Below are 26,322 nucleotides of genomic sequence, written 5' to 3' on the forward strand. Positions count from 1 at the left end.
TGCGTTCTGTGCTGCTTGTTCTAAGACTAAATGCTCTTGATGCACAGCAGGAAGATGTAGTTTAGCTTTACAAATGCACGTTCTGTTTTTCATTCTCTTCTCTTAAGCAACCTTCTAAAAGAGCAGACGGATATTACACGTGAGACACTGATACTGAGATGGACATGAGTCCTATTTCTGTGATACCTGGCAGCCTACCAGGTCTCCCTTCATTTTACATTTAAGTATTGGTACATATTTTATAGCTTAAAAGAAAATTCATCTACTTGAGCACCCGTTTCCTGAAAAATGACAGCCAAAGGCCGGCAGTACAAATTGTTCAAACCCAATGCCGTAAACAGCCGTTACTCATCCATGATGTCAACCCTGAAATTATAATCCCATGCTCAGCGTCCTATTGTGAGTAAGAATGAGTTGTGGCTGATTGTTTGGACCACTATGACCCTCGTCTTGAAGAACCGAAGCCTCTTTCACAGGCAGCCTCTCTGTAACTTGTTTCAGGGGCCATTGCATAACTTCCTTAACCGTGATTACTGTGTGAAATGAGAGTGAGACGGATAAACAACCTACGTCTCAGTTGACTTAATGATAGCACAGAATGGCATGTGATGCATTTTAGGCCGTAACAAGTGATCCATGCTACACTGACTGGTGTGTTAGGCAGACCTCTCTACAGGTTGACTCACTGGCAGGAGGAAAACAGGAGCTGAAGAATCCCGTCAGTCAAACGTCTCTCCAGATTCTCGGTCGTAGATCAGTATGAACTACTTGTACTTATCTTGGTTAAAACTATCTTAATACTGTATTCAGTGTTTCAGTGCTTTCTCCACTTTTGGGTCTATAGTTGTCCTAAACCTCAAACCACTTGTTGGCTTCAAAGGACCACCCACCTTCTGCTGTCAGCCTCTGAAGAACACTGATGAGTGGCGTGAAATGAAGATATTGTCAGTATTTCACTGCCCCCTGCTGAGTGAAATATGAACAACTGAAGCCTCGATGTTTCTCTGACATATTGTACATTAATACTGCCTTCTCCCCTTTCAGACGTGAGTATTGCTAGGTATTTACAGTTTATATTTAGTTGTGCTGTTGGAAATAGTTGTTAAATATGGAGGTGGTTAAGATTAATTTTGGCTTTGGAGCGGTGGGCCCTTTAGCTACAGCCTTTACGCTTCATTGACCCGTCTTTGTCTCCATTGTTAGTCCTCTTCACAGCAAACAATAGTCCAAGCTTCACTTGTCTCCCTGAAAGAAAGTTCATGTGAAAGATGTTTGCTCTCCACGCCTTCCCTTTTTATTATCGTCTGGAAGGATTTTTCTTTTATCCCATCTGAGTTCTTGAGGCTGTAACCTTTATTCCCTCTTATATTGTTGAGCATAACATCTCATCTGTTGACATTAATCCTTTACTGGGAAAAACTGTCTATATTTGCAATAATCTATAAGTGTAAAGGCAATGAATTAACACAACACAAGAACATCTTCAAAAGCATGTCTATCAGATCTTTTGTGATTATGTTTGTGTATTTCTTCTAATGCATGCAGTAATGTTTGTTGGTTTATCTGAACATACAATTTGTTTTAAAGTGTACAAAAAGTGAATTTGATATCAAATGCTAACTGGAGATATTCCTCCATCTTTATGCTCATTGTGAATGCCCACTGCAGCATTTTGTAACTCTGTTGATCTCTTTTGCAGAGTCGAGAGCATTTGCAGCAAGAAGCCGATAAAAGTCTCAGCGTGGAAAGCTGAATCCCTCCACATATTGTCTCGTCATGGAAAGAAATGTGTGGAGGTAAGTTTCTTTACTGACCATATTTTAAATTACATCCAGGTGGCGAACATTCAGAAGACGTTTCAAGAACAGAGCTGTTTCCTCTGTGGTATAAACCATCATAGTTGGTTATTATATGCTGACCCCTTCAGACGAGACTTAAAACTGGATCTACTGTACAGATTAAAGTAGACTGAGCTTTCACTGGCACCAACTGAGCCCCAATGCGTTGGCAAACGACTAACATTTTTAAGAAGATACATTTTTGTTGCGAGTGTTCAGAAAATTTGAGCAGTTAGCTAAACAAAAATGATTTAAATTGAGGTACTTTTATTCTGTCAGGTGGGAATTAGTATCCCAACTGACAGAATACAAGTATAGTATAATATCTCAAATGGTCCACAAAATATCTGAGGTTTCATGTGGTCTAGTCTTTTATAATTGCTTTTGTTTGTCTGGACTGTGAACCATTTTATTTCATTTATTGGAGAGTGCATTGTCACCATTATTTAATTCCAGCACCAGGTACTGTCCTCCTGCAGACTTTGGTCAAGTTTGCTACAAAGATAGTTATCACTTCCGGTTTCAACTTCCAAAATAAGACCATCCGCAAGGATGTGACTACATTAACCAAATAAAATGTAGTAATCTGAAGGTAGGATGGAGGAAAGGGTCATGTCAATTTGTCTTGAACAAATTGGTTGAGTATAGAAGGAAATAACTGGATATGAAGATCTATTTTTTCAAGATAATGACAGATTTCATAAATTAGCTCAATAACAACGGAGTACTGTTTAAGGATAGAGAGTTTACAACAAAAATATTAGTATATTTTAGAAACAATGACGTGTTTGTATTAAAGGAGTACACCAGCAATTAAGCATTGCATTTCAATTAAGTTGAGCAGTGGCGGCTGGTCAATAGAGGGCCATGGGGCCTGGCCCCACCATGAGCCACAAAAAAAAAAAAAAAAAAATTATAATAATCATAAATTATACAAATTGTCAATATTTGTGTTTTTGAACTATGGAATGTACCCAGTAATGTGTGTAAAATATGATATCGGCACAAAATATATGCTTTTCCTGCTCGTCCTCTCTGCCTGTGTGCGCGACACTCTGAGAACGCGCAGCTTGGGGGTCCTGATCGTTTTGGCCCAAAAGAGACGGGTCTATGAAGCAGTTTAGCCAATTGCTGATTCAAGATATAAATGAGTGACATACAATTTAGCCAATCAGCGCCCTCAAATAGATTCAGCTTGGGGCCAGAACGATCAGGCCCCCCTCGCTGCGCGTTCTCGTCAGGAGAAGTCTCGACAGGCGAGCGCCAGCGCGAGCACTCCTCCTCCAAGACCCGTTTGAGAGGAGAACTTTGGCGGAGATTCTGCAGCCAAAGAGGCGATATCAGATCAGCCTGACCTCACAATCAGACAGCAGACTCGCGGGAAAGGGAAGCAGTACATGCGAAGCTTCACTACTGTACACCAGACAGGTTTGGCTCGCTGGATGACGTAATGCTAATAATTTATTGAGCTTTTTAAAACAACGGGGACGGATCCAGCACGGACAGTTACGGGGGTGAGGGATGAGGAGGTAAGGAAACATGAGAACACCAGGACACACATGAGAACTCTGTCAAGCTACATATTATGCAAAGTGAACATCTTTTCTTCTACATAGCTGTCCTCAGTCTCATCTGCTTAACTTGGTCATGGAGGCATCAACATGTAATAGAGATGTTAAATTAACAGTGAAAACTCATCATAGCTTAATTTAACATCAGTATTCATAATTACACTTCATGTTTACTTCTCCTGATATTTACCTCCTATAACAAGGTCCATAGGGGCATCTCAATAAATGAACATGTTATATTATATAAGTGTTATTTACTGATTGTTTTCGTGTTGGAATACATGTTAAATATTTAACTGCCAAGTAATAATGAGTGTTTGATACTTACATTTTTTTTTTGCATTAAATCATACTGGGATGTTTGCTGAAATTGATGGGATGGCCCTACCTAGAACATTTTCACCAGCCGCCACTGGTTGGAACACAGAAGAGACGGTCAAAGTTGAAGCAGCAATGGCTGAAATATCCAGATTTTTAGACACTAGTGGTCCTATGGGTCAAACTTCAGACACACTGAATCCTATATTTCCAATAATACAACAAAATAGTCCTAGCACTGTCTGCCCATGTCTTTTAGACTCCACAAGTAGGCTTTGTTTTAAGCTCCCACCAGAGCCACGGAAGACATTACACAACTTCTTACACAGGACGTGTGGCATGATTTAGCTTTCCTTTTGAATGCGCTGAGTGGAGCTTTATTTTGAAATCGTGAAGCGGACTTCCGGTGTAGTCTGCCTGACTTGATGCAGTGAGTCCGCTGGTTCAATGCAGACGGTGTGACGTCACACAGAGTCGGTCAGCTGGCTCCTCTCCGAGCAGCAGAGAGAGCCTCTCCCATAGGGAGACATCACCATCACCGCCCGAGCCCGGCCAGCTGCGTCGGCCGCCCGCTGTAAAGGGGGATCAAACATGGTGGAAGCGATATAGTGGCGGAACGGGGCGTCGGCTGCGGATCAGGGAGCGTTAGATTATTTATTTAACTATTTATTTATTTATTTATTTCCCCCTGCCAGCAATGGCCGGGGTCCATGGTTGCGGCTGCTGAGAGAGGCAGGTGCAATATATCATCGACGAAGGCATTTCCTCGGCATGGGCTCAGCGAGGGCCGAAGCTCCGGCTGGACAACTCCACATCCGCTGCTCCCCGGATCAGATGCTCTCTGCGGGGGGAGAGCAATAGCTGGGCCGCGTCTGGAGGCAATACAACGGGCTGGTGGCGGAGGAGGAGGGGGCCCTCTTTACATCACAATATTAGAGCCAGTAATTTCAAGGTTAAGCACAGCAACAGCCAGTTATCGTTCAGTGAATGTGTTGCTGCGGCAGCATGGCATAGGCTGATTGTTTTCTTTATTTGGTCGAAGACTGTGATTGAATGCCCCTCTTTTTACGCGCTGAGCGGATCCAAACCTAGTGACAGTCTCGCCTTGCAGGCCTGAAAAAAACTGTTTAACGCAGCCTCCTCATCTGGAAGAGAGAAGCCGGGTCCAGCTGCCAAGATGATGGAGCTGCAGATAGACGAGGTGGTCTACCAGGACGACTACGGCTCCGGCTCCGTGATGTCGGAGCGGGTGTCGGGCTTGGCCAACAGCATCTACCGGGAGTTCGAGCGGCTGATCCGCAGCTATGACGAGGAGGTGGTGAAGGAGCTGATGCCGCTCGTGGTGAACGTCCTGGAAAACCTGGACGGGGTGCTGACCGAGAACCAGGAGCACGAGGTGGAGCTGGAGCTGCTGAAGGAGGACAACGAGCAGCTCATCACCCAGTACGAGCGGGAGAAAGCGCTTCGCAAGCAGGCGGAGGAGGTGAGTCACCTCCCGGCTCTGATGGGCGCCATACCCGCATCATCACATCCATCTTCACACTGCTTCACAGTCACGGTGGCCCGTCTGAGGCGAGAGGGTTCACCAGACATGTGACTCACGTTAAGGCCTGTGACATGAGCTTATTTTTAGTCTCAATACACTGCTGACACATTTTCAACACTGTTTTCTATCAAGCTATTAATATAAAAAAAATGTTAATATATGCCTATCATACCGTTTTTATAGTAGTTTTGTTATAATGGCTTAGAAATACCTCAATAAATACCTGATCAAACCAATACTTTTGTAAAAATACATTTACTACATTACTTAAGTGAATATCATGATACCCAAATCAGAATAACTGATTATCAGTGTATATTTGATGTGCCATTACTCAGCAGGTATCAGAAGCTCAGGTGTCAAACATGTAGGCCTAGTTAAGACTTAAGTGGATGAAGCATAGTAAAGCAAGAACATAAAGTCCTGTAAATGATTTAGAATATACCCTTTTAATCCTAATCTGCTTTCCAGGTATATTACAGTGATGACATATACCAGTTAAACTCAGATGTTTAGGTCAATATACAGTCGCTATATTGTCGGATACCTTGCACAAGTAGATGCAAGTAAACAGTACTCAAAGGTTAATACAATACTCATACTAGTAAGTGTTGAGTCTAAACTGTCATAGAAACACATGTCTATGTATGGATAACATGGATAACTGTTCATACTAACTGGACCTACTTAAGCTTTTACGATTATAGGTTTTGCTGTCACAACTACTTCTGCTGCTAATACTACCACCATTATTACTACAGCTACTAACAGTCTTTTCACCACTGCAAACATCAATGCTAACTGCAAGGACAATATACAATGCCAATGTTTGCTTTCACAATAAATTACTTTCATTTTTAGTGCTCTTTTATGATACCAGAGCTTCCACACAGCACAGTTCAAGTCTCATATGCAAATACTTATGTCAACATAAAGTATGTAGATGATAGTGTTGTACAGTAAATGGAGAGAAAGTGACAGCACACAGCTTTGACAGATGAAGTGTGAGAGCCTGACCCTTAGTGGGCGTTTACACGTGAAAACACAGCAAGAACAGGAACACAAAAAGGAAAAGTGGACATCGATATGGAGCTATTACATTACCGTCCAAGCTCCACCTCCAGCATATTCCCCCCTCTGACCAGTTTAACAGCAGCCGTGGGACCAGCGGGCGTCGTAAAGCAACTTTAATCCTTCTCCCAAAGAGGCCTCAGCATATCACTGTCAGCCCAGCTAGTGTCAGCTTAGCTCAGCTTTTAGCCTGTTTCATCATCTGCGTCCCCTCTGTGGCTCCTCCCTGAGTCGCGGATCTAGCTTGTTTTCACTTTAAGCTGTTAATTCAGAGATGACTGAATTAACATATTAAAAGTTCAGTGTTCGCATATTTAAGCTTATTTCAATATCGTGACAGGAAGAAAAAAATCCAGTATGTTTATAATGAAATTGTGGTTTTCTTGTAAGAAATACTTTAAAACTAACAGGTGCTGCAGGTAAGAGGAGGCGCTGAGAGCATTGTTTTAATTGAGAGATGCCAACAGGTCCAGACACGTTTTAGTTTTTGCCCTAACAATGATACCGAAACTAACTACATAATGACTGTATACCCGTCAGATATATAAATCTAAAGTGCATTAAGCAGCTAGAAGAAGCAGACTTTATCTTTTCACGAGATCTTCATTTAATTGTCTGATCCTGCTTCTCGTCACAAGAGAGAACCTCGATTTAAAACTGCACACGTCCACAATTTGAGTAATGTTCCCCTTTTATCACATCGACCAACCTTCTCATATCAATTAGATTTGTAATGTTTATTTTCTGTGTCCAGGGAAGGTTGTGGTGAGAGCCTGGATACTTCCCTTCATATTGGACCCGCACCTTTTGAATGTTACACTTTGGCCTTATTTATATATTAAGCCACCAATTCAGACGTTCATATAATATAGCCTCCTTTTATGGTCAAGTGTATTTCTTGATTTTCTTTGGCGTTCAGGACTCTGAGGTTTGCCTCCAGTGAGAGAAGTCGATTTATGTCTTCAGCTCAAATTAGGTGACATATTTGAATGGAACAAACAGTTTTGTCTGACTGTCGGAGGGGTAAAATGGGGGATGGGACGACCTAAGAGGGGTGTGGAATCACAGGAAATCAATAGTGCACAGAGCACACTGAGGGAGCCTGGCACTGTAACCTGATTTGTGTTCATGAGGAGCAGAAACGGAACAATAAAAACCGACGGAGAACTAGACTGAGGTTCAGAAAGCTGCAGTGTCGGAAAAGGCTAACACAAAGAAAAGGCCGTGTGAGAGAGAATCTCAGAGCCGGAGGAAAACAATAACTCTCCCTCTCGCAAGACACTGGGAGCAACGAGCAAAAAGCATCTCGGATTACAGGGTTATTAGGCTCAAGCTAATGGCAAACAAAGCCACAGCTCTGCGTCTGTTCGTGTAGCCCTCACCAACACATCCAGGGTAACGGTTACGAGGTTAACAGATTCAGCCATTTTGTAGCATTTTAGTTGTTTCCTGTCTTGTTCTGCGGTCGCCTGCTTGAGTGTCCCATCACTTTGTGCCGCCAACACTTCTCAAAGTGAGATAAAAGCAAACGATTGGTCATCTCTGACCACGCCCCAATCACCTTCTCTCGTGATGTGATTTGCTTTAGTTGGTCGTAAACGGAAAACTGATTTTGTGTGACTCATCAGCTTCGATCCAAACGGTACAACTGGCTTCTTGAGCTGCAGATTCGACATGGTCACAGATGCACTTCTTCTAAAAGCACTCTCTTAACATGTGACCTGAGAACAGGAGGCGGGCCGTAGTCGGTTCTGTCTCTGTTCAGGTATTTCACAATGTAAATCGTTGGAAATGTGACCACATTGCAGTCAAATGCTCTTAACTACGGTTTGTCAGGGGGCAGCACATTAGCATCACTCAGTCATCACAAGGCTACCGATGAGTTATTCATACTGGACAGAACAAAACAATGTTCCAGCCCATAAATACAGACATTGTGATAATCCCCTTTTGAGAAAGTCTCGTCACCAAACCTCTACATACTGTATGCTGTACCTCGTTAACGCTGCGTTTGAACAGCGAATACTTATCACTGTAGGACGTGTTCCCAGTCCAGGTGGATATTACAGTGAGAAGCTGTGATCTGCTGCTCTGAAGGTAGAACGACTTTACAGCATAACGTTCACTAGTCTCCAGATATAAATATTACATATTCTGATGGAAAATACAATAGTTTGTAGAGTTAGCATCTTTATTTGATGTATAAACTTGGTTTTCAGTTATTATGTTGGTAGAAAAGCTCAAAATACAAAACCGTATGACGGCTGTTTATTCAGCTTGGTAGTTGACGATAATAATATGCAAATTCTCTCTTTATTGAGTCACATTTTTTGTCATTCAGTTGATTTGATAAAGAAATGTGTCTCTTTAAATGAGCCAATGAGAAGAGGAGCATATCTGTGACCTCTTGCACTCAGAGTTGGAGACAGTCAGCAGCTGAAAGGACTAATTGGTTTATTTTCCTGCTAAAATCCACTCTGCACATGACGACCAAGTGTGTTGTTGTCCACTGAAGGTCATCGTATTGAATGTGTGCTGGATATCTGCTGCATGTTCCTGGTTCCATAGTCTCACTGCAGTCAGAGGATTACAGTATTAAGACTTTGTGGACTTGCTGCACTGAAAGAGGACGTCTTTGTGAACAGCTTCATATAAAAAATAGAAAGGGAGTGAAAGGGACGGAGACGGCTCTGTTTGCCTGCTCCTCAGTGACTGAGTTTATGTGTTCACTGTACGACCAACCGAGGTATTTTAAAGCTGTTGACAAACTCCAACCTTTCTGTGAGAGGCGGACTTAAAGAATCAAATGTTTCTCATCTGAACACTCACTTAGTCTTTGAATCTGAGGGCAGACTGCACTGTTAGTCTCTCTGGATCGTTTTGAAAGGTAATGGCTGCTGTGAACAATTTCACAATTACAGGCAATCGCTGTGTATCGACCACAAGCATCGTAATCCAATCAATATAGAACAATTACAACGTTATATAACCTGTCACTTTCAGTGCAGTTTATGAATGTATTTCCAGCTGTGTAAAGACCTGATTTTTGTTCTTGTGTCTTCCATCAGAAATTCATTGAATTCGAGGATGCGTTGGAAGCTGAGAAGAAGGACCTGCAGGTGCAGGTGGAGTTTCTGGAGCTGCAGGGGAAACAGCAGGAGCTCAAGACCAAGAACTATTCTGACCAGAGTGAGTGGACGGACGTCCTCCTGACTACAAACCTCTGTGTTTCCCAGGATACACTGTACGCGTAGCACATGTGGCTCTTTATGAACGTCCCAGGCAAAGCGAAAATCGGGATCGCCATAGTCGGGTCCAAGACGCAACACCAGGAGAAAAAAAACGAACATCCATTCAAAATGATTTGAGATCAGCAGGCACAGGTTTGAATTGACATCCAGTTTAGACTGAACAAGAAAAAGCCCAAAACATGAAGGATTGGTGAGACTCGTACTTAAGGCAGAGTCCCGTTCCCTGGACATCGACTGACATCCTAAACATTATTTGATGAATTTCAGTTAGTAGCTCAGCAGCTCTTCAAGTTGTTTTTCTTCAGATACGCAAATAAAAGAAAAATGAACACTAAAGCTGAGAGGAGGGAAGGAGACACACTGCTGGAGGACGTTGTATTTTTAGATGATGATGCTTCTGTTCACTATGAATACTGGCGTACGTATTTGATTGACTGTTTTTTCTTCTTAGACAACTAGCTGTGACTTTTAGTTCTTGTGTCTTTTCACAGACTCAAATAGCTAAATATCTTAAATGCTGGCAAGCAAGATTGAACATTAATTAAGAAATAAAAGCGACTTTAGTGTTGTGTTTTTCTAACTATCAGAGCCCCTCCTGGTGTTTTCCTGCTGTTAAACTGTTCTCTCTGTCGCTCCCAGTCACTCGGTTGGAGGAGCGAGAATCAGACATGAAGAAAGAGTACAACGCTCTGCACCAGCGCCACACTGAGGTGAGAGCAAACCTCCAGCCCAACCACTTTACAACTGGAGCAAAGACATTAGAGAAACACAATTTGAACATCGAAAACAAAGTGTGTGCAGTGAAATAAGATTGAAGTGATTTGTAGTAAATAAATAGCAGCACGTAAAAGTCACAGGATGGTCCTTTGAGCGCAATAATCTGGTCTCTAGTCTATTTTAGATTGTGTGGTTAATGAGTATTGACATCATATAGTAACGGCTTTAAACGAATGTCGTTGTCCTTTTGGATCACAACATATTGAATATCGGTTATCCAACATTTAATACACTATCTTGGAAATAAATAATGATAATCCTTTTAAATGCAACTCCAGGGTTATTTATCATCTCATCACATTTATTTTTCCTCTGCCTCTTTTCTCACACATTTCTCTTTTTCTTGCCACCGTGCCTCACAGATGATCCAGACGTATGTGGAACACATAGAGCGGTCCAAAATGCAGCAGGCAGGGAGTAACAGCCAATCAGAAGGCCCCGGCTGTGGACGAACGTGAGTCGATTTAGCGCGTGTGTTGGTGTAAAAAGGTTGTTCGTATGTCTTTGTGTGGATTTTAATTCTAACTTTCACCCATCGTCTCCTTGCTGCTGTTTCACGTTCTGTGTATTTTCATGTTTCAACATCTCATTGTGTGTTGATGCCGGCATTTGTTTGTCAGGAGCCGTGATGAACAGCTGCTGCTTTTCAGCCTCTGACAGAGAAGAGAGGAAATGATGAAACTTGTGGCAAAATAATTAGAAAAAAGAAAGTTTGGAGGGTTTTTTTTCCAGCTTTCTGTTTTCAGCAATTAGCCAACCGATAAGCATGAATATTAATTAAGCACGAAGTAAGACGAGAGGCGGGACATCTGGTGCAGCTTCTGTAGCAGAACCGCAGTGTTTATAAAGCATGATGGCTGCATTATAAACACTGACAGACTTAGAAGACAAACTGATGATTATCTCAAGATTTAGTAAGAATCAAAATGATCTTCAAAAAGTTCAGAATTGTAAAAAAAAACTGGAGTCAACTTATGAAGGTGTGTGTGTGTGTGTGTGTGTGCGTGTGTGTGTGTGTGTGTGTGTGTGTGTGTGTGTGTGTGTGTGTGTGTGTGTGTGTGTGTGTGTGTGTGTGTGTGTGTGTGTGTGTGTGTGTGTGTGTGTGTGTGTGTGTGTGTGTGTGTGACAGAGAGAGAGAGTGTGTGTGAGTGTGTTTTCATGTATCATGGCATGTTCCTGTCTTTCTCTAATCACTGTCTGTCTGTCTTGCTGGCTTGCTCTCTGTTGCTGCTGTTTGCACAGTCAACGCCACACATGGAGGAAAAGGTAAATCCAACATGGTCCCTCAAGTCCCTCAAGAAATATTCCTTTTTGCTTTATTAGTTATTGATGCGTGTGACAACAATCTATGACTGACTATCAACAATGGTGCATTCTAATAACAAATAATGAAATGGTTCAGAGGTCGTGTAAAAGCAACAATCACATTTTCCAGTTTTCTCCTCTTTCTCCCTCATGAGTTGCCAGTCTGTCCTTCCATGTGTCTGTCCGTCCACGTGTCTGTCTGTCTGTCCATGTGTCTGTCTGTCCGTCCATGTGTCTGTCCGTCCGTGTGTCTGTCTGTCCGTCCGTGTGTCTGTCCGTCCGTCCATGTGTCTGTCCATCCATGTGTCTGTCTGTCCGTCCATGTGTCTGTCCGTCCGTGTGTCTGTCCGTCCATGTGTCTGTCTGTCCGTCCGTGTGTCTGTCCGTCCATGTGTCTGTCTGTCCGTCCATGTGTCTGTCTGTCCGTCCATGTGTCTGTCTGTCCGTCCGTGTGTCTGTCCGTCCATGTGTCTGTCTGTCCGTCCATGTGTCTGTCTGTCCGTCCGTGTGTCTGTCCGTCCGTGTGTCTGTCCGTCCGTCCATGTGTCTGTCTCATGTGTCCATGTGTCTGTCTGTCCGTCCATGTGTCTGTCTGTCTGTCCATGTGCCTGTCTGTCCGTCCATGTGTCTGTCTGTCTGCCTGCTCTGCTTGTTTTATCTGTCAGTATTCTGCAATTAAATAGAAATGTATTTATATTAAGCAATATAGAAAGAGGAATAATCCTCCGCAGTTCTTGTACTTTTGACAAATGACAAAAAAAACAACATTGTATTTTACCATTACACAAAAAGTAGCAACTTGAGCTGTGCATGTGACGTTTTGTGAAACAGCAGATGTAAGTAGATGTGGATACATTGATTTGCAACATGCACACACAGTCTCTACTGCATGTAGTTCATCAGCCGTACGAGGAGTTAATTCCTGCATCGTGCATTTATAGGAATATCTTTAGATATGTTATCTGTGTTGAGTTTTCCACAAACTACCTGTAGTCGTCTGTTGATGGCTCCATCTGTTTAAATGACTTGCATCTGTATCCCCAGTAAATTAGAAAAGCTCATGAATCCAATACGTGTTGCCTGGTGGACTGGACTGCATGCTCTCAGAGCCCCTGTTGCTTTTCTTTTTAGGGCTTTAAATCCCCCTAAAATCGCTTTCCCTGACTTGTTCTATTTCTACATTGTTCATATTTATTTATAGAAGGATGCTGGTTTGATTGCAGGCGTTTGTTGTTTGTCTTGACAGTGACATCAGTCATCTCAGCAAGAGAGCGAGCATACTTTGGAAATGTTGGACAGGTTTTTCTGTGCCTTGCATCGAATGCATGCCAGGAAAACCTTCAGCCCTGGAGAATGAAAAGTTTAAAAAAAGATAGATGAATAAACAATTATCCGTCTCTCGTTAATCTCCACTCCTCTCTGTGTCTCCTGTGCCAGCAGCAAAGCGGAGCGGCCGCCTTCATTGAGCCTGTACCCCAGCGGCGAGGGCATGGTACGTGGGGGTCTCGGGGGGGCTAGGATGATGCCCGGGAAAGACATCTGGCAGGTCAGCGAGCTCGGCCGGTCTACCCTCTGCTCTGCCCATCAGGTGGGACAGACGGCGGCCCTGTCCTCCACCGCAACCGCAGCCTGGGGAGTGGAAAGGGGAGGGGCCGGCCTTACTGCTGCCCGTCCCGCTAGCCACACCCACACGGCCCACCTCCCCTCCCACGCCTGCTTGTGTCACTTTTGAGGAAACAATTTTACTCTCATCACTTGGATAAAAAGTCTGATTTGTTAGGTATATATGTTGACTCGAGCAAGCAGGGTCCATATTACTTTCCATGAAGTTTGTGTGATCATGGTACTTATAAACCATGTCCTCACATTTTAGTTTACTCTTGCGAATTAGGTTTTAAGTTTAACGTAACAATAGGAGCTAAAATAGGGAATGCATAATCAAAATAGGCACAAAAAAAAAGAACAATGATAATAGTATGTCCCTTAAATCCAAGTGAAGCCTTGAAAAACGTAATGGAATCGAACCATGGACCATGGAGCTCCTTACAAGAAAGTCGTAATTGACTCTGACTGGTATTGGTAAAATGGTGTTCCAGGTAAAATGTTCCTTCACCATATAATGCTCATGTGATGTTTGCCTCCTGCTCCCATGTCATCGTCTCAAACCACCCAGGAGGATGGATCAGAGTCCGACTCCGTGGCGGCTACACCCAGCAGCACAGGAAGCAAGTCCAACACGCCCACCTCCTCCGTCCCCTCCGCCACCGTCACCCCGATCAACGAGGGCTTCCTGCCGCAGACCGAGTTTGACGCGATGCGGGCCGGGAACCGCAGGAAAAGTGCCAAGCGGCTCAGCCGGAATATGGAGGTGCAGGTTTCCCAGGAAACCAGGAATGTCAGCATCGGTAAGAGCGTGTTACTGAATGCGTCTTCAGACTCAACCATTGTTCCCTCTCGAATGTCGGAGTCGTGCAAAGTACAACATGGTCGAAATGTTTACAGTCGTTTTAAAGTTCTGCTCTGTTTCCTGCATGTTTTTCCAGGTATGGGAAGCAGCGATGAGTGGTCCGAGTTTCAGGAGATCATTGATTCCACGCCTGAGCTGGACATGTGTGTGGACCCCCGTGTGTACGGAGGAGGAAACAGGTACAGATACACTGTGGTGCATCATTCACCCATTATATGCAAAGACCTGCTTGGTTGAGTTAGATAATTCAACACTGTGAACATCATGTCTGCAGTTATTCTTGGTTGAGGTTAGGGTTAGTCGGGGTTTGTTGTGTGCAGATTTGTAGTCAGTTGGCTCAAAGCAAGTTAAAATAAAAAAAACCAGCAAGGGCGAAGTTGCCAGACTTTTGATGGACATCAGTGTTACACATGAACAGGACGGAATAAAGAAAACTCATATTTTGATTAAAATTAATGTTTTTAATTTGTATTCATGCCGCATGATGCTCTTTACCTGTACGAATTTTGATGATACTTCAGGGACTACAAGTGAGATTGTTTTGGTCCGATCACAGCATTGGTCTAATGAAATCGAATGTGTGTGTTTCAGCCCCTCACAGGGCATAGTGAACGAGGCCTTCGGCATCAACACTGACTCTCTCTACCACGAGATCAAAGACGCGAAGTCGGACATCATTGGAGATGTCGACGCAGGCGCCGAGCTGCTAGGTATGAACGGGACTGTGACGGCTGTAACGTTTGTTCGTTTTATCAGTTTCAATTATTATCTTAAAGCTTGGCAGTTGCAGCTTAGTGATATCCTTCTGTCTCGGTCAGTGGTAAGTATTTCTCTTCAGAGTAAAAGCCTGAACACTGCTGCCTCGTTGTTCACCCTGAAAGTGAAGCTTGAGACTTCTACTTGTCTGCTAACATGCCAACGTGTGATATTACTCAGTGAAATCAGACTCAGTGTAGATCCAGAGGACAGGAAGTAAAGGCGGATGCATGAGCGCGTCACACAAGACAGCATTGGCTTGCGTTACGTCAGGGCAGGAGCTCCATGTGACGCTGTGTGAATGTGAATGACTCTCACCTTTTACCTTGCATGGTGCCGTGCCGGCAGCTCATCCCTGAGTCACCTCATGAAAATACATACAGTCGCTCTCTGGCTGCACGCCAAACCTCAGCTGCCCATTCATGCAGTGTTGCGTCTATTATTTCTGGCTACGATTTCTTGTTTTTCTTTCTCTGTTGTGTGGGGCAGAGGCATGTTAAATGCTGATTAAACAGATCCTATTTGTAAAAGTTGACTTTAGTATATTTCTCACATTTCCTTGCACTTGTTTTGCTTATTATTTATCGTAGATGTGTCTGATTTGGACCACACTTGGTGAATTTTCTCTTGTTTTCTGGGTTGTTTTGGGTTTTGATTTATTGTCCCTGATTTCTATGCAGCAGAAATACAACGGGAGCTTTTGATCCGTCTTCTTGTCCATCTGATAACTTCTCACCCGTTTCTTTTTTCCCTTTTTATGTGCTTCTGCTGGTGACACCCATAGGGGAGTTCTCAGGTGTGTATCTGAACATGCATTGGTTGGTATATTTTTCTTTCACTCTGTACGACTCCCATCTACTTGCTAAGCTTCACACCTAAGAGCAGTTATTAACCAGTGTCATTGCTGTTGTTATTATGCTGCTATATAATTACTAGTATGTTATTGAGTCATTGCTTGGTCCAACAATTGGAGATTTTGATGATATAGTAGATGCCCAATATCCATACACTTGTTCCTTTAAAGTCACAGTGAAATGATTTTAGTCTTTAGTGATTGCCATGAGCTACACCAGTCTGCTTTCCTTAAGCTTTCAGTCAATAGTATTTTTTTAAAGTGCACTATTCTCCCAGACTCACAGTACATCCCATTGGTTTAGAGACATCCGCAGCTTTACGTTCAAATAGGAAATGCATCATTTCACAGAGGCAATCTGCTCCTAAAAAGACTGTTTCACTGGGACTTTAAAACAAATCTGATGATGTTTGATGAACTCAGCTGTTGGGTCACAGACGTATTCTCTTGTTTCAGTTTGAGGGCTGAATAGCAGCTTTTGTGTTCTTTAGCCCTGCTGCTCTTCTTCAAGTCCAACATGATAAATGCTTATCAGCGTCTTCTCTCTTCCATTCCTGTCCTTCTCTTTTCCCTCTCTGATCCGTGGCCTCTCCTCTTCTTCTCTCTTTTCTCCCCTCCCTTCTTCTTCTTTTGCCTCCAGTTCGTGATGATTTCTTCGGTAAGGCACACTTTGCCCTCGCTCGTGGTCACATTTGCTTGTTCTGTCATTCCCTGGCCTCCAGCTTACACGTTTTTTTCCGGTTCCTTCTTTGTGCCCGTTTCTTTGTGTGGCTTTATGTTTATATTTTGTGCCACCTGTGCATCTCACATACCTAATGTTTAGATATTTGTCAATAATGAGCTGCTCATTTACAGAACATTAGAATAAAAAGACGCTTTTATGAGAAAGATCCTTTAGAGAAGATGCAGAAAATAGAGAGTCAGAGGAAGATACATAGGTTGTGTGGTGAATTGCTCTTCAACTGGAGACGACACTTTTGGCTTTTCTTTTGTTTGTCCTCATGTTCAAATTGTTTGTGTGCTTGACTTCTGTTGCACAGTGCTTGCTGCTTGCACGTACACTTTTCAATTAAAGTCTGGCAATGATTAAAATAATAAAGATGTAATATCAAAGTCAACAGGTTGAGCATGACAGTAACACCTTTCATGGTGACGGGATCACCTTTGAATATATGTGCACTCATGGAACTGGGTAAAGCTTAAATCAATAATCGTCCATTCATTTTAATTTCATTGATTTATTAAACCTTTGGCTTCTGTGGAGCTTTCATTTGCTCCTCAACAGACACTTGCTGTACCGTGGCTGGTTTGAAAGGCAGTGTTGCCCGTGAAAGAAGTCTGGGAAATGCATTTTGCGTATCGATCAATGGATTTATTGACTGATGGATGTTTTCTGTTGTGTGTGTGTGACGATTAACAGAGATGTGAATGTGACTGTTTCAGGGATGGGCAAGGGAGGTGGAGAACCTGCTGACGGAGAACAAACAGCTCCTAGAGACCCAAGTAAGATGATGCATGTGTGTGTGTGTGTTGTGTTAATCCTTGTACACCTTTTGCCTTTCATCCTTTCAAATGTGTCTCATACATACTGACAGATTTGTTTGTGCTCTAAAAGTACGTCAAAATGCTCGTAGACATGAGAACCCAACTTGTATTTTCCTGGAGCTGGTTTTGTTTTCTTACTTCCTGCTCTCTCTGGACTTTGCTCGACAGAAATGCGCTCAACATTGTGAAAAATGACCTTATTGCCAAAGTGGACGAGCTGTCGGGGGAGCATGAGGTGCTGAGGGAGGAGCTGGAGGCTTTGAGGCAGTCCAAGAACAAGGTGGACGCCAGACTCAAGGAGCTGGAAGAAGAACTCAAGAGGTTTGTTTTTTCAGGAAGAAAACAATATGCTCCTTTAAATTAATGTAATGAGAAAAAAAATACAGTTTGTGTAACGCTGACTTTGCTTTTGGGCTGCAGGTTAAGAGCAGAGGCTCTCGGTGCGTCGCGGGACTCCAAGGATGAAGGAGGTGATGATGTGAGTAAAACAATGTCTCGTCCCTTTGCATGCAGATATCCGTGTTATTTTCTTCATCACCACTAGTGTAATGAAGATCTCACACAGTAGAAAAATACTTGTAACTACATGTTTTTTGTTTGGTTGATGTGTAAAAAGCATTTTAGTACATTACAACATTACATTTTCAGACCTTGTGTATATATTAATGAATGGCTCTTGTGTGGTCAGTTTTCATCACCCATGCAGGACGGCGACATGACGATGACGCAGCGGCGGCGGTTCACCCGGGTGGAGATGGCCCGCGTGCTGATGGAGAGGAATCAGTACAAAGAGAGGCTGATGGAGCTGCAGGAGGCCGTACGGTGGACGGAGATGATCAGGTAGACAAAGGAAAGCTTTAAACTAGAGATGAAGAACTTGGATGAGCGCTGGACGGGTCGGGAACGGTTGCTGCGTTTAAACTCAACATTTTTTGTCTGTTCTGGTTTTTTCTTTGACTCACACCTCTCTTTCCTCTCAGGGCGTCCAGGGAGAGTCCTCAAATCCAAGAGAAAAAGAAGTCCACCATCTGGCAATTGTGAGATTTAGCTTTTATTAAACCTTTTTTACTAGAGTACAAGTTCACTGATACCCTGAATTTATGAACCGGTGAAATATCAAAAGTAAAACCTTTTTGTTTTTCCTCCATCCACCAGCTTTGCACGTCTCTTCAGCACATCGTCCAGCCCTCCGCCTGTGAAGCGGCCGTACTACAGCGTCAACATCCACTACAAGTCGCCCTCACCCGCTGGTTTCTCTCAGCGACGCAGCCACACCATGTGTCAGATCTCCACCTCCAACCGCACGCTGGAGTTCTTCCCCGAAGAGTGAGCAGCAACCAGCTACATACGTCACTAAACCTCCCGCCACTCCTCACTAAACCTCCGTCCTTCACTTCCTCTCACTCTGCTTTGGTCTGAACGCCCGCTCGCTTTAAAGCAGCTTGGAGAGTAGAGAGCTTCCAGCATGTTCGACGTTACACAGAGTAGTTTTGAACCTCTCAAATAAACATAAAACACTTAAATACAAAACTCTCATGCAGACACAAATACTAAACACTTGTCATGATTCTCACTTTAGGGTGAGAAGCTAGAATAAAACTTAGTTTAATTTGTGCTGATAACAACTGCTGTTGCTTTGTTTTCTTTCTCTCTTCCTCTTTTCCTCGCTGCTGGCTGGCCAGGCTGCTAACGCTTCGCTCTCTTCTCTTCCTTCTCTTCGCTTCCCTTCCCTCCCGTTGCTTCCAGACTGGCCAGTAACAGTGTTGCGTCTCTCCTCAGTGACTCGGCACTGTTGGCCCGCCGAGAACAGCGGCGTGAACAGTACCGACAGGTCCGCGAGCACATGCGCCGCGATGACGGCATCATGCAGGCGTGTGGCTGGAGTGTGCCGTCTCGCTTCAAACAGGTACACGCACACACACACACACACACACACACACACACACACACACACACACACACACACACACACACACACACACACACACACACACGCACACAACCTCCCTGAAACGTACACAACAAAAACACACAAATAAATGAGTTTGTATGAAAATGATAAGTTACTGACGGGGACAGGTGAAAACCTCTGGACTCAAGTGATTTCAAGCCTGTGAAATGATGAAGTAATTTGGCTGTTTATATCTCTTTGTAAACAAATCCAAGAGGTATTTAAGTTAGTTTGAAACAGGTAGGTCAAGCACACAGATTTAAACAGGTGGCTGTAACTCTGGTCTCCCGCAGAATGGAGTTCAGACGGACAGCGCTCAGGACAGCCCGCTGAAGAGACCTCAGGCAAGTGAGACCGACAGAGTTGCAGCATGACTTCCCTTCTCTTGAACCGTCCTGAATCCATATCCAGATAGTCTAGACAGCGGACAGCGGACCAACTGTGTGATTTTTATTACAACTTTGCTGTGAAGTGCTGCTGAACTTGTGAAAATCAAGGGACATTTTTCATTTTGAGGCATGATATCACACACACATTTATGACCGCATCTCTCTAATAAACTGTCTTTGAGGAGTTGATTCCATCTCATTTCCAGACAAAGTTGTTTTTACATACAGTATAAATGACCCTGAATGAACAGTGGCAGCTACCTGTATTTCTGCGAGCCTTGTTTTGTGTATTGCATGACATCCCATCAGGTTATTTCCAGTGCAGCTACAGTAGAGTTTAATAGCAAAATAATAATCTCGCATAAAGATCATATTTTTTGGTTGTCTCCTTACCTCTTATCACCTCCTGCTTTTAGACAACTGTCGAGAAAGAGGACAACCGCATGAAGAACGTCCCGGTCCCGGTGTACTGTCGTCCTCTGGTGGAGAAGGACCCTAACAGGAAGGTGAGGCAGGCGTTCAGGCGATGTGAACCGCTGTAGCTCTACTCAGAAATGTGTTATGATTGTTAGTTCACTTGAATGTTATGCAGAATGTAAAAGGGCACTGTAGCATTTAAGTGTTCAGGTGGCCCCTCAATCTCAATCACAACTTTTCTATGATGCGTACGTGTGCTCTTGTAGTTGTGGTGTGCAGCTGGGGTGGACCTGACAGGATGGAGGGCCAGCAGCCAGGAGCTGGTACCAGCCAAAGCACCGTCGGGCGGCAGCGACCCCCTCCACGCTGATGAGAACGGAGCTGGCAAGAAGAGCAGCCACAGCTCCCCAGAGAAGAGGAAGGTAGAAACCCACTTTAGGACATTTAGCAGTTTTATTACTACTAAGAGTGTAGTTCAAAACGAACATGGCACACTCAACTAGAATCATACATGTGGGAACATCATAGTCACATATTATAAACCACGTCTGTCCTTTTTCGTCATTGTGTTAAAACCCTGTTGTCTCCTCTATCCGCCCAGTCAAAGGAGCTCCAGGAGACGGACACCATGAACAGTCGAGTGTGGATCCTCACCAGCACCCACTCTGCCAGCAAGGTGGTCATCATCGATGCCAACCAGCCGGGCTCGCTGGTCGACCAGTTCAACGTGTGCAACGCTCACGTGCTCTGCATCTCCAGTGTTCCAGGTGAGCGGGAAGGTTGCTGTTAAACCCCCAGACTGGCATTTCTCTACACCTGGTATGCTGAAGGGTGTGAATTGTATAAAAAAAATGCAAATGGTCATTAGAAAACAAGATAATACCGAGAGGACAGGGTCTGTCAAAGCTGTTGTTGTTGTGTGTGTGTGTACAAACACAAAGGCGTGTGAATGTGTGTGTTTGTGTCCAGCTGGCAGCGAGAGCGACTATCCAGCAGGAGAGATCGTGTTGGATCCAGGCGACGGAGGAGCAGGAGGTGGAGGGGACGACGCCGGCAGTGTGGAGGGCATGTTGGCCGGTATCACTCTCGTCGGCTGTGCCACCAACTGCAGCGTTGCCCGAAGCAACTGCTCCTCACGCACTGACACGCCTATAATGGACAAAGGACAAGGTGGGCTCATCCTCAATTATTATCAGTATAGAAAGGTGTCAAGTCAACCAGTTTGTCTGTTTATTTTAATGATGGTGTGCTTCAGCTCCCACCGCTCCCACCATGAATGGGAAGATTCACCCTGCCCAGTCGGCCGAGGAGGCCACGGAGGCCACCGAGGTTCCAGAGTCGACGGCCAGCCACGCAGAGCTGAGATCTGGACCTCCGGGACCGTGTACTGAGCACGTCTTCACCGACCCTCAGCCTCGTCCGTCAGACGCCTCCGACAGGTAGGAGGCCAGAGCCTGTCTGTGTAAAGACCATCAGGGATGTCATGATTAAACGCTTGCGTACGTTTGGTAACTGATAACTTTTAGTACACAAGATCAACATGTCTGCGGTGAAATATGTGGTCCTTTCGTCCTTTGAAATGATGAGTGTGTATGTCGTCTGTCCGCACAGAAGCGCAGGTCAGTCCAAAGAGGAAACTTCTCAGCCTCTGGAGTCGGAGGACGGAGGTGAAGAGACCAAGAACTACACCAGCGTGGCCCCCACTATGTGGCTCGGGGCCCAGAACGGCTGGTAAGTGACTCGTTCAGATCTACTCGCAACTTCCGCTAAAGCCGCACAAAAATCACACATTACAACCATTTCCTTACCCATAAGTTTATATTTACGGTTTACTTTTGCAATAAAACATCAGTCACACTCTGGATAGGAAGACTCTCTTTGTATCTTCCATCCAAGTAGCACACATAAATATCATGACATGCTCCTTTGAACTCTACATGCAGTTTGGTTTTGCTCTGGAGTATCTTGCCTCTGTTCTCCCTCAAGGCTCTACGTCCACTCAGCAGTTGGAAACTGGAAGAAGTGCCTCCACTCCATCAAACTCAAAGACTCCGTGCTCAGTCTGGTGTAAGTGGTGGTGACAGTTAAACTCTGCAATTGTAGTTTGGTCCGTGTGAACTTCTGTAACTGCAGCAGTCTCCTCTCCGATTGCAGACACGTGAAAGGTCGCGTGCTGGTTGCCCTCGCTGACGGGACCCTCGCCATATTCCATAGATCAGAGGGTATTTTGATTTTACATGAATGCAACTAGTGACTGTTGTTACGGGCAATAAAAGATAATTATAACTTTATCGTGGTGTTTTTGTCACCAGATGGCCAGTGGGATTTGTCCAACTACCACCTCATGGACCTCGGCCGGCCTCACCACTCAATCCGCTGCATGGCTGTAGTACATGATAAGGTTTGGTGCGGCTACAAGAACAAGATCCACGTAATCCAGCCCAAGAGCATGCAGATCGAGGCGAGTTAAGAATCCACAGTCACGTCATCCTGCTTAAACATGACGCCGACAATAACGTAAAACTGTAATAATGAGTTCTTCCACTCAACACGTCATTCTTTCACGGCTCTCTAGAAGTCCTTCGACGCCCACCCTCGCAGGGAGAGTCAGGTGCGGCAGCTCGCGTGGATCGGCGATGGTGTTTGGGTGTCAATCCGGCTAGACTCGACCCTGCGTCTCTACCATGCGCACACGCACCAGCACCTCCAGGATGTGGACATTGAGCCATACGTCAGCAAGATGCTGGGTGAGAATCCGTGGACACTTGCTGTTTTCTCACCGGCATGCAGCCGGCCCTGTTCTCCATTCACTCTGGTTGTAATTCACAGGCACTGGCAAGCTGGGCTTCTCTTTTGTGCGAATCACAGCACTTCTGATTGGTGGAAATCGCCTCTGGGTAGGAACTGGAAACGGCGTGATCATCTCCATCCCACTGACAGAGAGTGAGTTTAATTTACACGGCTCACAACAAGCGACTCGCAACAAAACGTGTGGCATGAGCTTTGTTTGAAATACAGATAGAAACGGTGAAAGCAGTGCCTGCGTAGTGGCAGAGGAAGGGAAGCTACAAGCACAGCATTTGAGGAGTGATCAGCCGTGATTAGCGGTCTTAAGTCTCATCGAAACATTAAGCTTTCAGTGGTCTTAAAATCTTCATGAGACGGTGTTGGTTGCCTCTGCTGAGGAGGTTATTTTGTGGTGAGATGTGTTTGTCCATCTGGATGTTACTTATCTCACGATATTGGGATTTCTTTGGTGTTGATCTGAATCCAGCAGCACCATCGTGTGGTCACATTATGGATTAAAACCGCTAAACCATGAGATGTAGAGAGAACATTGGTTTCCTGGATTTCTTAGTTCCATACAAAAAGGCCGTGACTTTACTATTTATTTATTTTTTCAGATCATAAATTCAGCTAATGTCCTGACCTTCAGACACTGCAGAAACTAACAGCAGCTCACATGTTATCACATGTTATCAGATTGTATCATTTGGTTTATCTGTGTTCTTCTTCAGCTCCCTCAACTTTCTTTCCACCTTCTGTTTTCCTGCCTCTCCTCAGTGGCTTCCCCTCTTTCACAGACAGTCTTGGTCATAACTGTTACTGTCCTCTTTCTCCTCTGCTCTCCCCACTCTTCTTCTTCTTTCTCCTCCTCCTCCGCCTCCTGTAGCGGTGGTCCTTCACCGGGGACAGCTCCTTGGTTTGAGGGGTAAGTGGGAGCGCTCCCTCCCTCCTGCTCAACCTTTTCTTGCCCGGTCAAACCTTAATGTCCCCTCCAACGGTGTCTGTAGAGTAAAGCTACATGTTTCGTTACGCTTACCACGCTTACCACCATTGAATATCAGGCACCCAGTTAGTCCTTTTTGAGCTGTGAACAAAGTCACCAAACGTATTCTGTGTGCAGTTATTTGTCTTTAACTGCAGCAGAGCTTTTACTCATTGGTTGCTTTGCATGTTATTATTCATTGTGCTTTACTGCGTCAATGACTAGAAGATATGTTTGTGTACCAGATCCATTGCATGCAAAAGATGTGCTTTCGGTGTCTCAAATCTATTTTTTTGTAATATTCTAATATCACTTCTCATTTTCAGTTGATCTGTGGAAATATATGGATCTTGTGGGTGTTTATTATTATTATTATTTTACCTGTGTCATGCTGCCGAATATGATTTTCTATTTAAAAACTCTTGGTTGGTCAGTGTTTCACTCCCGGGTTCTTCATCCCTCAGCCAATAAGGTGTCTCCTACATCGTCCAGTGGAGTGATCCACGTGTACGGTGACGACGGCTCTGAGAAGAGCACCGGCAGCTTCATCCCCTACTGCTCCATGGCACAAGCCCAGCTCTGTTTTCATGGACACCGCGATGCTGTCAAGTTCTTCGTCTCTGTACCCGGTAAGCACAAAGCCCGTCTGTGTCTGTCTGTAACTGACCGCATTCACTCTTTTTCGACATACTATACGATGACATTATTTTGAGACAAAAAAAGTGTTATGGCCGTAACTCAAGTAATCACATGAGATTTTCACACACATCTGTTAAAATGATGAAGTGATGACATTTTGGACAAATCTGAAACCGTAACTTGGCATTTTTCTTCTGTGTGACAGGCAATGTTCTGGCCACACTGAACGGCAGTGTGCTGGACAGTCCGTCGGAGGGTCAGGGGTCAACAGCGCCCCAAGAGACTGAGGCCCAGAGTGTTCACAACGTGTTGGTGCTGAGTGGAGGAGAGGGCTACATCGACTTCCGTATCGGTCAGCATATTTCCTGATGTTTTATACAAATGCAAGCCTGTATGTTGTAATGTTTGGAAAAATACATTCAAATATTATCCGCACAATAAAGTTAAGTGTTCCTTGTAATAATCACAGCGCTTACATCGTCTGTCTACGTGTTTTCCTCAGGAGACGGAGAGGACGATGAGACGGAGGAAGGAGACACTGGTGGAACTTCGCAGGTCAAACCTGCTTTGTGTAAAGCTGAGCGAAGCCACATCATCGTCTGGCAGGTGTCTTACATACCTGAGTGACACCTGGATTTGCTTTAACCCCCACACCCACTCATCTCCTTAAAAAAAATCTCTTCCTGCCCCCAAAAGCTTCCAGCCACCCACACCTTGTAATTATCCCTGGTCATGTAAAAGTCCCCTCTTGGCTCTGAAAACGACCCTTAAAGCCATGCATCGTCCCTTGTAACTATGATATCCCCTCCTGCCCCGTCCCCTTGTAACTTTAATGCCTTGTAAGTACCTCCTCTGATCTAGTGACCTGCCTGGCATCCTGTTTCTGTCCCACCCAGGGCATTGTAACTATCTTCATGAGCCTTGTAACCCAGCCTCATAACTACCTCCCTCCTCTGTATCGCTTATATTCACCCTGTAAGCACACTATCTCTTCCCATATTTACCTTGATTGTCCCGCATCTGCCCCAGAGTTACTCCTCTTCTTCCTCCACTTAGTTTGTCAGCTGTGAGGCCTCCAGCTCATCTTATTGCAAAGCCCAGAGCCCCAACATTATTGTACCAATAACAAAAAGAATCAAGAACACAGGTGCGGAAATAGGAATGAAAACACTGACTTGCATTTCCACCAGAAATCAGATTTTTCTAACCGCTTATCAGCAATCCATGATTGTTAATGCCGTCGTCTGTTTAAATGGATTTAACGGATGAGGTGTTCACGGATCGACAGTCTTTGACGGTGGAAACAAATCCAAGGAGACAGCGTACAGAAGTCTTGTTTTGGCTTTTAACATTGTGGTGTATAGCGAACGGGTTTACAACGGCATGGAACGAATGGAAAGTCTAAATTTAGTTTGGGCTTTTTTGGCTTTTACCCTCAAATATTTTGCATCTAATCTTGTCTATTTAAAGAAGCTCGATTAATGATTTTCTACCCTGATGAAAACAAACGCCCTCATGAGGATGTGAAGACGGGAAACATCTGGTGCCTGATGTGAATCAAAGAGTCATGTGAACAATTGGAAAACCAGTGGAAGGGGTTTTGTTTAAGGGTCAGACTCATTTCTCTCATCCGACTGGCTGTTGATCAGACGGTTCGTTGTAAAGCAGGTGAACAGTGATGTGTTGTCATGAGTACAGGGATTATTGTAAAAGTCCAGACACACCGAAGCCCATCCTCTTTGTTCAGTATGAACTTCATGCATTGATCTGTGTGGATTAAATATTAAACATATTTGTGTGCTGAAAACAACCTACAGTTGTGTCTTACTTTACAAAACATATTAAAAAGGATTTCCTGA

The 26,322-nt window shown here is 44.3% G+C and overlaps 1 protein-coding gene across 1 annotated transcript; it reads left to right on the forward strand.

Annotated features, from left to right (window-relative positions):
* Positions 1-4,266: 4,266 nt before the first annotated feature.
* mapk8ip3 (mitogen-activated protein kinase 8 interacting protein 3) lies at positions 4,267-26,319 on the forward strand. The gene is made up of 32 exons (XM_079281760.1): positions 4,267-5,210; positions 9,413-9,533; positions 10,235-10,305; positions 10,735-10,826; positions 11,615-11,638; positions 13,118-13,169; positions 13,851-14,082; positions 14,221-14,323; positions 14,736-14,886; positions 17,197-17,256; positions 17,468-17,619; positions 17,719-17,776; positions 17,987-18,138; positions 18,279-18,335; positions 18,454-18,624; positions 19,045-19,204; positions 19,543-19,593; positions 20,055-20,144; positions 20,322-20,477; positions 20,657-20,822; positions 21,025-21,225; positions 21,311-21,494; positions 21,667-21,786; positions 22,042-22,122; positions 22,210-22,277; positions 22,368-22,516; positions 22,631-22,802; positions 22,885-22,998; positions 23,729-23,767; positions 24,289-24,453; positions 24,669-24,815; positions 24,966-26,319. The coding sequence occupies exons 1-32, from the start codon at positions 4,905-4,907 to the stop codon at positions 25,088-25,090; spliced, it is 3,990 nt and encodes a 1,329-aa protein (XP_079137886.1). The 5' UTR covers positions 4,267-4,904; the 3' UTR covers positions 25,091-26,319.
* The last annotated feature ends 3 nt before the right edge of the window (positions 26,320-26,322 follow it).

This window comes from Melanostigma gelatinosum, assembly GCF_949748355.1.
Source record: "Melanostigma gelatinosum genome assembly, chromosome: 13".
Classification (NCBI taxonomy): Eukaryota; Metazoa; Chordata; class Actinopteri; order Perciformes; family Zoarcidae; genus Melanostigma; species Melanostigma gelatinosum.

Coding starts and splice junctions, on each gene's coding strand:
- mapk8ip3 (XM_079281760.1), top strand. CDS start 4,905: ATGATGGAGCTGCAGATAGACGAGGTGGTCTACCAGGACGACTACGGC. Junction 18,336..18,453: donor AAGTCCACCATCTGGCAATT/GTGAGATTTAGC, acceptor TCCATCCACCAG/CTTTGCACGTCTCTTCAGCA. Junction 22,803..22,884: donor ATACGTCAGCAAGATGCTGG/GTGAGAATCCGT, acceptor TGTAATTCACAG/GCACTGGCAAGCTGGGCTTC.